The sequence below is a fragment of the Montipora capricornis genome, chromosome 10 (assembly GCF_036669925.1).
Source record: "Montipora capricornis isolate CH-2021 chromosome 10, ASM3666992v2, whole genome shotgun sequence".
NCBI lineage: Eukaryota > Metazoa > Cnidaria > Anthozoa > Scleractinia > Acroporidae > Montipora > Montipora capricornis.
Genome location: NC_090892.1, coordinates 13,814,159 through 13,826,658, shown reverse-complemented (window position 1 = coordinate 13,826,658; position 12,500 = coordinate 13,814,159). Strand labels below are relative to the sequence as shown.

The 12,500-nt window shown below is 39.0% G+C and overlaps 3 protein-coding genes across 4 annotated transcripts in view; 1 reads left to right on the top strand and 2 right to left on the bottom strand.

Moving 5' to 3' along the window:
- Positions 1–985, bottom strand: part of LOC138021934 (substance-K receptor-like) — an 8,595-nt gene extending 7,610 nt beyond the window's left edge. Inside the window, exon 1 of the mRNA XM_068868960.1 lies at positions 927–985. The gene's annotated coding sequence lies outside the window, so the exon portion shown is untranslated. The remainder of the gene's footprint in view (positions 1–926) is intronic.
- LOC138021412 (cytochrome c oxidase assembly protein COX18, mitochondrial-like) overlaps positions 1–12,500 on the top strand; it is a 401,574-nt gene that overhangs the window by 188,618 nt on the left and 200,456 nt on the right. The window lies entirely within an intron of this gene.
- The window catches only part of LOC138019546 (substance-K receptor-like), a 4,576-nt gene continuing 2,377 nt past the window's right edge, over positions 10,302–12,500 (bottom strand). The window contains exon 2 of the mRNA XM_068866385.1: positions 10,302–11,349. Within this exon, the coding sequence (XP_068722486.1) occupies positions 10,398–11,345 (948 nt within the window). The 5' untranslated portion in view covers positions 11,346–11,349 and the 3' untranslated portion in view covers positions 10,302–10,397. The remainder of the gene's footprint in view (positions 11,350–12,500) is intronic.

Below are 12,500 nucleotides of genomic sequence, written 5' to 3'. Positions count from 1 at the left end.
TGTTCACATCGGCAACGATCGGGTCGGCTCTGAAGATAAGCGACTTTCCATACCCGTTTGGGATACTTGAAAACACATTCTTTCTTTAAAGAGTATCTTAAAACTATCGAAGATTCTCTTTAATGCGAGTGTCAAGTATTTATGAGTCAATGAGTCAATGAGTAAATGAGTCATGAGTCAATGAGTCAATGAGTAAACGAGTTAGTGCAGTTAATTAAACCATAAAATGAAAGCTAAAATTTCAGAGAGTGCTTAGGCCTAATCACTGGAACGAGGGCTTAGGCTTAATCAACAAATTATTGCTATATTGACTGTGAGTCCATTGACTCATGACTCATGACTCATTGACTCATTGACTCATTTAATTTGACTCATAAAACATGCGTTCTCCTTCAATGCACGTTTGGAATCTATCGCATTGACCACCATTTTGAAATTTAGCTCCAACGAAATGCAAGCCTAGCAAATTTTGGTCAGCGTGGATCACTCAATCATGTATGCAAATTTATTCCGGAACAAGATTACCAGCGGTAAATCACAGACTCTCCTCTCACAGGCTAGCTCGCGGCGGATTTCAGTATCCATCCTGTGTTACGTTAGCCGTGTGCTCGATTTTTACCGTGGATTCATTTTTGCTTATTAGTTTTTTCCAAGTAGTTTGCATATTTTAAAGAATATTTCCGCATCGGCCTTTAAGCCTCATTGCATCAAATTCTCTTCGATCATCATATTTCTTCATGTCAGCCTTTAGTTACCCATAAGCTGTTAAATGTTCCTTTCTCAACACTTCCCAGCTGGAAGATTTGCTCGGGAAATATTTGCTCCTGGAAAAAGTTCGCTGACTGCCTCATATTATGTGCCAAAAATAACCTTTCGAAAAGGCAAGGGGATAATTATTGAAACGACTAAAAGAAAACTGTCCTTACCTTGATTTATCGTAGCACTGGAACTGCGCTGCTGCGTTGTACACAAATGGGAAAAGGGAAACGTGCGGGCAAAATATGAAAGAAATGAACTGAACTTAAAAGCAGACTAGGAGTCATGAGAAGTGAATGCAGCATCTGCAGCAGAAAACTTCAGGTGTGTTGCGTTTTACGTCAAAATTAGGGCTGAAGAAACGCATTGATATTTGGGCAACCGTGTCAACAGCTTTCGAAAATCGATTGCTTTGGCATAATGAAAGAAAGGAAAAAGTAAACACTATAACGAACACTTGTCACCGAAGACAGTTTATTTCAGGGGCACCCAACGTCAATTTTCGGAAAATATCTGTTCGGAAGACGATTTGGGATCTAGCATTTTCGAAATATTTGTTGTAAAACTTCGTGCTTGCCTGCCTGCCCTAGGATTTTCGAACATCTAAAATATGGTATAATTGACCATTTTTAATGGATTTTTACCGTAAAAAGGTCGCCTAGAATTTTCGAGAGCCCTTTTTCTGGCTGAAATTTTCGGAAAGGTAGGTTTTGATCCCTATAATTTTCGGATCACTAGACTTTCAGCTAGGAAATCCGAACAGATGAAAAATTGTTAGGGGATAAAAATATGCCTATATCTACCAATTAAATACTAGAATACGTTTGACAATGCTATGTTTAAGTGGTTTTGAGTTATAATCTCGTTGGGTGCCCCTGTTATTTCAACACATCTGTGTTAAAAACTACATTCTTGTTGCATCGTTTTGTGAAATAGGTACCTACGGTGTAAAGTTAATGTAAATGATGATTCGAGGAATTACAGGAACGTTCCGTAAAAGTTGGCTAAAATGAATGAGAGAAACTGAAGTAAATCGACAATAGTTTAAGTTATTTAGGGCGTACTATTAGAATAATAAACGACTTGGGCTAAGCTTATGTGCTAGAGGCCGGAAACTGGTTAAAACTGCTGTTATAGAACAATTTTAACCACTTTTCAGGCAAGAAAGTAGTTTTTTGTTCCTTATCGGTTCGGTTTTTTTGTTCTCAATGCATGCAATTATTAATCCACATTGAAGTAGGTTGGCAGTCGTATCAGTTGCAGCAGTCATATTTTCTGCTGTTTTGAACAATCAAGACCGTGTAGGAACTGCTTTAATTAAAAGGTACGTAATCGAGTTAAGAAAGTCGATCCTGCTCCAGTAGTGTCACTAGCTTTGTATTGTTTTTACAGGTACCTTCGATTGCGTCCAACGAAGTCGAGAGTTTGTCATCTGATATGTCTACAGTAAAACGTGTCCTAGCAATTGCAATTAAGTTTGAACTCTAATGAATCACGCGTTTTTGATGTGGTGCACGCCTCACGCTTGTAAAGAATCACCACATTTCAAGTGAGGCTCGTTTGTTATTAAATGATTTTTGGCGGCTTCAGCCTCCAGTTATTCTTATCCTTTTTACACTGTATCCTGGCGACAAAAGAAATGGAAACTTTTCAGAACTTTTATCGTGTACTCCATGAACAAACAGAATAAGTTATTTTGCAGCAAAATTTATTGAGTCATTGAATTTTTGAAAACAATAATGTTTGTTGTCTTGGTGAAAATTAAAAGTAGAATCGCGAAATCCACATTTCCAACATCACTAAGAGAAAGCTTAGGTTAATATACTTCCAGTGCTCCGAGACAGTCGTTTGGAGGTTTTGACGTAATAAGAAAATACGGATTCGATGATTTTAGGGAAACTTAAACTGACATTTAACTTAATTATCCTTTAGAAAACTGTAAATATGTAATATAAACATAATATAATCATATCATATACTTCCAGCTCTATAGGGAAGAATTAAATTAAAAGATTAAATTTCCGCAAAATCCGCGACATCCGTTCTTTCCGCGATTGTTAGGAAAAACCTTTAGTCAACTGTGTCGCAGCACTGGAAATATTAACGAAGCTTTCTCTTATTGCTGTTGGAAATAGAGGATTTCAAGCGGGGATTTTAAGGAAATTTGTAGTTTTTGTTGTTTTTTTCTTCGTTTTTACTCGTGGATATATCCACGAGTTTTGGTGAGGTTCTTTATGCAAATGTGCCACTCCTGCGTAACCTGCGCTCTAATAAGCCAATCAAGATGGATAATCACAACACAGCTTAGAAAGCTGTGACTTCCTGTTCGCGAGGTTGTGCGCTGCCATTTCTGTATGTCGCTTTTATACTTGAGTGTTTGAACGATACGATAATAACACTTTTAACAACTTACAGCTTTCTTTCCTAAAAGTCGCGATTATATTTAATTGGATTTTCACACGAGTAAAGGCCTAGCAAAGTAGTCACACGCGTCACTTAATTTAAGAATTACGTTATCCACGGCTATGTTTAGTACGGTGGTTATTTCCCTACCAATGAAAGTTGGAACGTCGACACATTCCATGGATGGCATAATGACCTTTTATGTATTCAATACTCGCTTCGAATCAACTGCTTAAATAACACAACTAGACCCTCCGTGAGGGTACACTGGGTTGCCTGTGGTACGTGCAGCGTTAAAGGCGAATTTTTCCAAGTTGGGGGGTCATTAAGACCATTTATTATTTGGCTTGTGTTTGTAGCCGATATAACGCGCGCTATGATTGGCTAATTGTGACGGAATTGTAGGGCATTATTCTCCCGTAATGCCCACGGGCCGATTACCGGCTTGCAAAAACAAAGCAAAAGGTAATTAAAAAAACATATTTCCAACAGCGTATAACTTATTTACAGACAACTGAAAGTTGAACGAAAAAATTTAAGAAAAATAACAGTAAAATATGTTTTCCAGGCAAAATTTGATCATTTTAGCGTTGATTACGAATTTTTGGATGCAAAACTAAAATTTTCTGCAATTTATCTGCTTCCTTGGACATAAATTCGACCGAAAACTGATGAGGCACGAATATTTTTAAATTTTTAGGAATAATCGGATTAGTGATCAATGCGTAATGTGATAATGCGATAAAAGTGTCAAATTTGCGACCCGTTGCGAACGGCAACGGCAGCGATCGCATTACGAATAATTAACCTCTGTTAGACTGTCTGTTTGCCAAAAACCACCCAAATAACCGATTTTTCGACGGAAAATTCATCCCAGAGGATAAAACTATTCACTGGACATGTAATAAAGGTAAATATGTTCGAGCGAAAGCGAAAACAAGCTAATATTTTGAGGGAAAACGCAATTATGTGAGATCAAAGGAAAATCTGTTTAAGACACGCAATTGCATCGCTCCGAAAATAATTTTACCTTTTCAGCGATTTTAACGCTTGAAATTTCATCAAATCCACCTGGTCTAGTCAAAAACCAACATTTGACTTGTTGTGTTAATTGTTAATTTCACTTTACAGTGTCCCCAATTAGTGCTCCAGCGCTAAATCTACTAGACACTTAAATAAAGTTCCTTTCCTTTCCTTTCCTTTTTCCTTTTTTTTATGTGAGATCAAAGGAAAATCTGTTTAAGACACGCAATTGCATCGCTCCAAAAATAATTTTACCTTTTCAGCGATTTTAACGCTTGAAATTTCATCCAATCCACCTGGTCTAGTCTTTGAATTCACTATTATCGCTGCCCTACGAATCTTCAGTGTTCTACATAACAGCACACTTAGTAAAAGACGGCTCGACGGGAGACAGATTGTTGTCGAAGTGCATTACTCGTCGCTTTTAAGCCTGTTCAGTATCCAACTGACTTGCCATTATTGAGCTTCATAAGGGTATATTTTGTTCAAAGATCCACTAAAACGCCATTCGCGTTACATGACTTTCGACGCCATTGCCGGTTAAGTTAATCGTTCTACTGTGTCCACCAGAGAAATCTACGCATTTCCCACTACCCTCTCGATCCTAAGAAAATACACGCAGAAGGCTTTATGCACAAAGACACCACTTAGTAGGGGAGTGACAGGCAAGACTTTTACCGACACGGAAAATAAAACGGAGAAATCTACCCATTTTCCGACTGGGATTGCCATACGGCAACCCAGTAAAAAGGCAATATATTTTGTACTAAGTAAAGAGTGGAATATCCATAAAATTTTAAGTATACCTGTAAACATCATAAGTTGCGTGATTCGAAGTGCCACTGACTATATGACCGAATAGAAATTTGGGACTGCTCACCAACAACTAAATTTTATCTGTTTTCTTACCACTAAAGTCGCAACGTAGTACACATTCCAAAGCAGTCCTTGTTGATTCACTGATGACTATAGAACCAAAATCTCTTGATCAATCTGAAGCACAACAAACTGACAACAACGGCTGCACACAGAGTTATTGCACCATTACTTACTAGAGCCGTTGTCAAATCTCCGATTGCACCATCACTCTGATGACGTAATAGTCTTAGCTTTCTTTCTGAAAAGTCACGATTACATGTTTCAATAAGACACATGCAAAAAAATATATATTTTGTTGTAAATAAAGAGCGGACTATATTCATAAAATTTTAAGTACATTAACGTTTTAACAGCATTTTGGCGAATAAACATCTTAAGTGACTGGAAGTCCCACTGACTATGTGGCCGTGTGGAAGTCTGGTTCAGCTCTGGTTCAGAGTTTAGTGTTCCAACACTACCGTGACTTTGCTCAGAGTTTAATTAAGCAAGTTTTATTGTACTTTCTCATTCCTCGAATCATTGTCGCATTAAATATACATCGTAGGTACCTATCTTCACAAACAATGCAAAAAAAATGTGGTTTTTCAACACAGATCGTGTTTAAATAATGCATCAGTCAATTCCAGCGGTGCCCATCTCCCCCCCCCCCCCCTCCCCGGGCTAACCCCGGGGCATTAGCATTTTTTTTTAATGGATAAATTCCCCAGGGTGGGGAGACATAAGCTGTCTAAATGCCCCGGGGTTGGGACGGAGAAAGAGGGCAAATGCCCCGCCCCCGGAATCGAAACAGCCGTATTCACGTCCGTGATCATTTTTTGATAAACCAAATATAGTTCACCTTGTCGCTGTAAAGAATCAAGACATTTTAAATGATGATGAATCGCATTTTAAGCTCGCAAGATTTGTCTTGAAGATTGCATCATTTGAATTCGCAAACCGTCTGTATTTTAACTCCACTTTCATGAATTTAAAAATTGCCAGGATAGTTTTGAATGCGAAATGCGAAGTAGTCGTGTTTACGCATTCTTCACGTCAGTGATTGTTTTGTGAATTAGTTCACCTTGTCGCTTTTATATATTCATATGCTTACAAGTATAAATGAAGAAATACCTAAATTGAGAAAAAAAAACTTTAAAAGCATCCACAAGTTTTTCGAGTCCGTGACGGACAAGCCAGTCTTTAACGAAGGCCTCGTATTTTCCGTTAAACTCTTCCATGTTAATTCGAAAACACGTGAGTCAAATGCCCGGGGGTCGCCCCGTGGTAGGCTAATTCCCAGCCCCTGGGCCGCGATAAAATTGCGAATGCTCCACCCCCGGGACTGACAACTTGAGCAAATGCCCCGCGGTTGCCCGGGGGGGGGGGGGATGGGCACCGCTGGAATTGATTGATGCATAAACGGAACTCAGTGATAGTCCGTCGTTACTGCTTATTTTTCCTTTGTCTGATCAGGCCAGATCAATCTTTATATTGGTAAGCTATTGACACGAAGGTTGCCCAAATATTAATGCATTTATTCAGCTGTAAGTTTCACGTAAAAGGACACAGCGAGCTTTCTGCTCCAGTGCTGCTTTCACTTCTCATTAATCCCACTTGGTTCAGTTCACTTGTTTCGTGACATTTCGCCTGCAAGTTTCCCCTTTGCTAATTGTTTGCACCGTTGCAGTTCCAGGGCTACTATAAATCAAGGTAAGGGCCGGGTTTCCCTTTAACCTTTTCAATACTGAACCCAAAGTGCACATAATATGAGACGAGTTCACGCTCTTGATTGCATCATGGGTAATCAGGTCAACATGGCGGGAAATTCAAAGGTTTGTATGGAAATTCAAAGCAAAATATATATACTGTACATGTCTCTAGTTTATAGACTTTCTCCTTCATAAACCAAACAAATAAGTTCATGTTCACAACTGAGATAAACTGGACTTGGTATTCGTTCGTTTGGAATTCCTAAATACTGCCTTTTTTTATCTCCACTCCATTCCCTGTAATTTTGTGCCTTAGGAAATAAAGGAAATGTATCGCAGAAACTCTTGTTATTAAAATAATTTCTACGATAGCCATTCTCTCCAAATTTATTCTGCCGCACCTTTGAGCGCATATCTTCTCTTTTGGAAAATAAAAAACCCAAAAATTGCATGTCATGAATACTTTTCATCGTTATGAACTTCCATTTCTCTCCGTCTTGATTACCCATGATGCACTCAGATCATGAACTCGCCTATTGAGAGCGGAAACGAGGATGCTCCCGCTGAGGAAGAAGCTGCGAAATATCTTACTCGTATCAAAATTCGCTAAGTACTCGAATTCGCGGACGCCTAAGTGCGCGAAATTTAATACTGCGCCAAATGTAATCCTCGCGAAAAGGTTATCAGGGCCGTAGCCAGAAAATTATGATGAGGCAATGTGCATGGCTAAATTCTCTTCGTAGGTATTTTAGGTGTTTATGATGAGTACATTTTGAATACAACGCTGGAATCACGCTTTATTTTAAAAAAATCACGAAAAAATATCTGAGGCAAGTGCTTCGGTTTGCCACATACTGACTACGGCCCTGGTTAGTGGTATATGTTCCAAATTTATCTTACAACCTGCTTAGTGTATCGAAAGCTACAAAGTCTGGCAAAACTATTGAATTCAGCGAGGCCGGATGTGAAATTATGGATGAGAACCGGAAGTTTATTGCAACTACTGCGACGAGGGTAGGCAGCCTGTACTACCTAAACTGTCGAGAGGATCGCCAAAAGATGAATGTTGCAGCTGAGAAGTCTTCTCAAGAGACCAAAGGAAGAATTTGGCATCGTCGATATGGTCATCTTCATGCATGCAACCTAGAGGAACTGGTCAGACACGATATGGTTGATGGCTTTGATTATAATTCATCAAAGGAATCAGATCTCTTTGAATCATGCGTTACTGTAGTAAGCTTCCACAGAGTAGCAGACGTAGTGAAGGGAAACTTGACTTAGTTCACAATAATGTATGTGGAAAAATGGGCACCAAATCAATTGTCTTCAACAAAACTTAATTGAAAACACAATGAGTTGGAGTTATAATTGTGCAGTTTCCTTTTCGATTTCAAATTATTTGGTTCCATCTGCAGGTACCGAAGCAGAATTGAATTACTTAAGACAGAACAGAAAGCCACTCCAAATGAAGACTAATCCCAAGTGACCAAAAATAAAATGCTATCTGGTACCTACAGATAGACGCAAATTATTATTTTGAGGAAAAAAAAGGGATAACTGTATGACGGAAAAAGAGAGTATGTTATCCAGGAACAAGCCAGTAAAAGGAAAAGAAAATACTGTTGCTGTTGCGTCTCTACTGTTCATTAGTGCTTTCGCACTTTTGCTATTGCTCTCAGTTATGAGCACCTCAGTCTGTTATAAGCAATTTATTCCTAGTTGAAAAAGTGTAACTAAGAGCTACACGCTTTATACTAAGAAATAGTAGTAACTTTTCCTATAAGGATCGCTTAATCAAACTGAAGTTATTGCCGCTTAATTACTGGCTTGGATATCTTGACTTAGTTTTCTTTTTTTTATTGTCTTCATGGACATATTAATCTAACTCGTTCATTTAATTTACTATTTTTCGTTTGTTACGACTCAGACGCGTCAAGCATGCTCAGGGCTGAATTTAAAGATTAATAATAATCGTAGATCAACTTTTTGGGACTTCTATTTTAACAGCATAGAATTTGTCCTAACTGTCGCCGGGTATACGTAAATACATTTGCTGTGTGCACTTGTTAAGCAGCCTATTTAGCCTATTTAAATTATTAAGTTAATATTTTCGGAGAGGGTTGGGTTGGTACTTAAACCTAGTAGGGGACTTAACTGTTGTAATTTGAAATGTGATGTTCGTAACGAGTAACTTTAAATCGCAAACGTTTGGCTGTGTTGAAGAGGTTGCGTAGATATGGCGTACATCAATTCCTCACGATATGGATTGCGGTAGGGCGAGGGTTGGGATGAACATCCATGCTTTGTGAAATCAGCAGTGTCGAAGAGAACAGGAAGAAGAAGAAGAAGAAGAAGAAGAAGAAGAAGAAGAAGAAGAAGAAGAAGAAGAAGAAGAAGAAGAAGAGAGGCTTGTGCAATGTTTTCAAATGAAATCGTCCGTTCGCGATTTTCCTTGTGGTGAAGAGATAATTTAGTCACGCTTCGACTCCTTTGTGAGGAAACAGACTTGCGGCAAAGGCAAATGAAAGCTATCTCTTACTTTTGGAATGGCTGCTTCATCACTCTATTGCATGGTATGCAACGTGTGAAGCCTTGTGACAGATTACAAGATATTTTCTGATTTCATATGTTGGGGGATCCAGTTTAGTTGTTTGCCGGACGGAGGTGGTGCACCGGTAGCGCCAGTGTCGAGGCTCTGTCCACGCTAATGCGTTTTCGTTTGAAAACGCATACAATTAGATGAATTTAATCCTTCTGTCCACACTAAAACAAATGAGCGTGTTAATCGAAACCGCATCGATTTGAAAGTGAGGTTTGTATGAAAACATGGTCAACCACAGTCTCACTTTTATTCTAAGACCTGGTAACTGGGCACAGAACTGTAAAATGGTCTATTGAGGAATGGTAGGGTGACTATCGCAGCTTAGTGGCGTCCCGTCAAATGATTCAAGTTTTTTTTCTTGTTGTTCCGCGGATTTTTAACAGTGAATTTCACATTTTATCGAATTTGAATGAAGTTATTGTTTTCAGTACATTAGATTATACATGGCGCAAACCGGCACAACTGAAATGATGGTAGATGGTGCCGTAAACGAAAAAAACTTTTGCATGTCTTACGTTGGGACTTCTTCTGAACCTGTTTGGAGAAAGGGTTCCTGACAAAAGACTCAGGATTGACGCGTAACGTATGCTAACAAGTCATGCGTAGTGTCTTGGGTTAGGTTTGTGTGCAGTTTTGTTTCCTTTTTTCGTGCAAATCAAAACAGAGTGGTGGCAAAGATTTCTGATACGTGAGAATAAAACCAGGAAATATCGCCAGATAATGTTGTCTGACATCTGTTATGTCAACAGTAATACTTCTTCTGGCAATTTGCTACCAAGTTTGCTAATTTTAACTTATGCTATTACGAGGCAACTTGTGGATGCTACTAGTTTTTTGCCTCATTTTTTTGTGACAAAAGTGCGTTGTTTTCTGGTTTCCTAAAATCGATATCAAGCGATCGCATAACATCCTGATTTGCGAGAGAGCGGGCATGCAGTACGAGCGGCTAAAGAGCATCTTTTACTGTTACGGACCGAGCAAACTTTTTGATAGATTGATACCCAACTCAAGCAAATTGAGATGATCGGAAGCAAGAGTCATAGAAGTTAAGAGTCATTTTGAGGAAAAACCTGAGCTCGTGGTGTACAGCCCAAAAATGAAGATATAGCTCTTTTGAATTCTGGGATTCTATAGGCATAGAAAATGGGATTGACTAGTGAATTGGCATAAGCTAAAGACGTCGAAAAGAAATGCAAATGAATTGTTTGACTGGAAAAGGAATAATAAGTTCGTTTGGAGAATACGAGGAAAAAAGAAAGAGTGTACGGTAACAGAAACGCTAAAGATACAGCTGTCACTATGAACAGTGTTTTGGTCAGTTTTCTTTCTCGACTCACTGCGCCATTGTGGTGAGGATGAGTTCCACAGTACATTTTGGCCACGATCGACATATAAGAAATGACGATAATAGAAAAGCAACAAACGAATAATGACAAATGTGAGTAAAACTCCCAAACACCTCCTAATTTAAAGAGGACATATACGTACATGCAAGCGGAGTTTAGCACAGCGGTAAGCCAAACGAACCCAACAGATGCTCCAAATATCCATTTTTTGAGGAGACGATGCTTAAATGGACGAAACGTGGCGTGCATCCGCTCCAAAGAAATAACGGCAAGATTTGTCACCGAAGCTACTGGAAAGAGCAAAAGGACAGCAATTAACATACTGTCCCCGGCTGGCGACAGATAGTACTCCCATAGGCTGCAACTACGACCTGAATTGAACACGCGTATGCTCAGCGAGACTCCTCCCACGAACATGTCTGCAACTGCCAGGCTGATCACCAAGTACATACTACGCTTGCGCACATGGGGATCTTTGAGGTAAACAATGAATGCAAGGGAATTGACCGTTAGTATGGCAATACCTATAGTACAAAGTACTGTAAGCCAAGCAATGCACTCCGATGGAGAAAACGTAACGGTCGTTAATCGTCCTTCAAGCAATGTTTCATTTTGCTTATCCAAGGAATCATTAGCCATCTTATCCATCCACCTAGAGAGAGAACACAAGGAAGTCTCAGACCTTTTATAGGATTCTCAATTAAGTAAGTAAGAATGACGGCATCGAATACGAGAACGTGAACTAAAATTTACTTGTGCGCTATTGTAATCATTTCGCCGTTTATCCAAGTTGTTTAGCATGGAAAGGGTGTGCCAACTTCCCTAGGAAAAATGTTATTAACAGTGTGGATTTGTGGAGAGAAAATTGAAAATTTATTTTCGAAGGCTTGTGTCCTTCAGATTGTCTTTTTTTTTTAAATCTAATTTAAGGTCGTTGTTGTCAAGACGAGAATGACAGATAAACATGCAGGGCAAGCAGAGGCATTTTTTTGCATATAAAAGCTGTTATTTTCTAGGGTTTTGGTTGTTACCTGAAACAGTGATCATGAGCACAATTAATTTGCTTTGGTCATTCCATTTTTTCCTGTTTGTGATACGTCCTATAATTTTAGGACTGTAACTTTATTCGCCCAGTAATGATGACGTTATTCATTCATTCATTCATTAAAAAAATGGATAAATGACGGCCCACCACGCCGAGAAGGAGCTTTCAAACAATGTTGCTAAGACGGAGAGAAATTTATTGCCCAGAGGATATAAATGGATTTACGCTGAATGTGACATGCTTAGTTCGTTATTTCCCATATGTTGCAGTTTGGGCATTCCTGTCATCCGGGAATTTCTCTACATCTGACCATATGCGCAAGCTAGGCGGAGGCTATTCGGTTGAATTCGACTCTGTTAAGGTATGGATAGCCTGTGTACAGCCGCCCACTCTCCGAAAAAAAAAACCGGAGAGGAGCGTCTGTGATTTACCGTTGATAATCGTGTTCAATACCGCGTGATTTTTTCTGGAATGTGTGGAAACTGATTTGATTGGTCATTACCCCCGATCCGGTACATCACTGAAACAACGAGTTTTGATTGGCTTTTATTTTTATTTCTGCAAAGAAACATCTTCCGTTTACAACAACAACACCGTGAAAGATTTTACGATGAGTTCGTGTGTACTTTGTTGTGCATAGTAAAAAATACGCATAAAAATATTTTTGATCGTTGATGAGGTTTGTATTTTAAAGTTCGAGCGGAATTGTTATCTATGGAGTGTAAATACGTACATTTCTAGGGATTAATGATGAAATG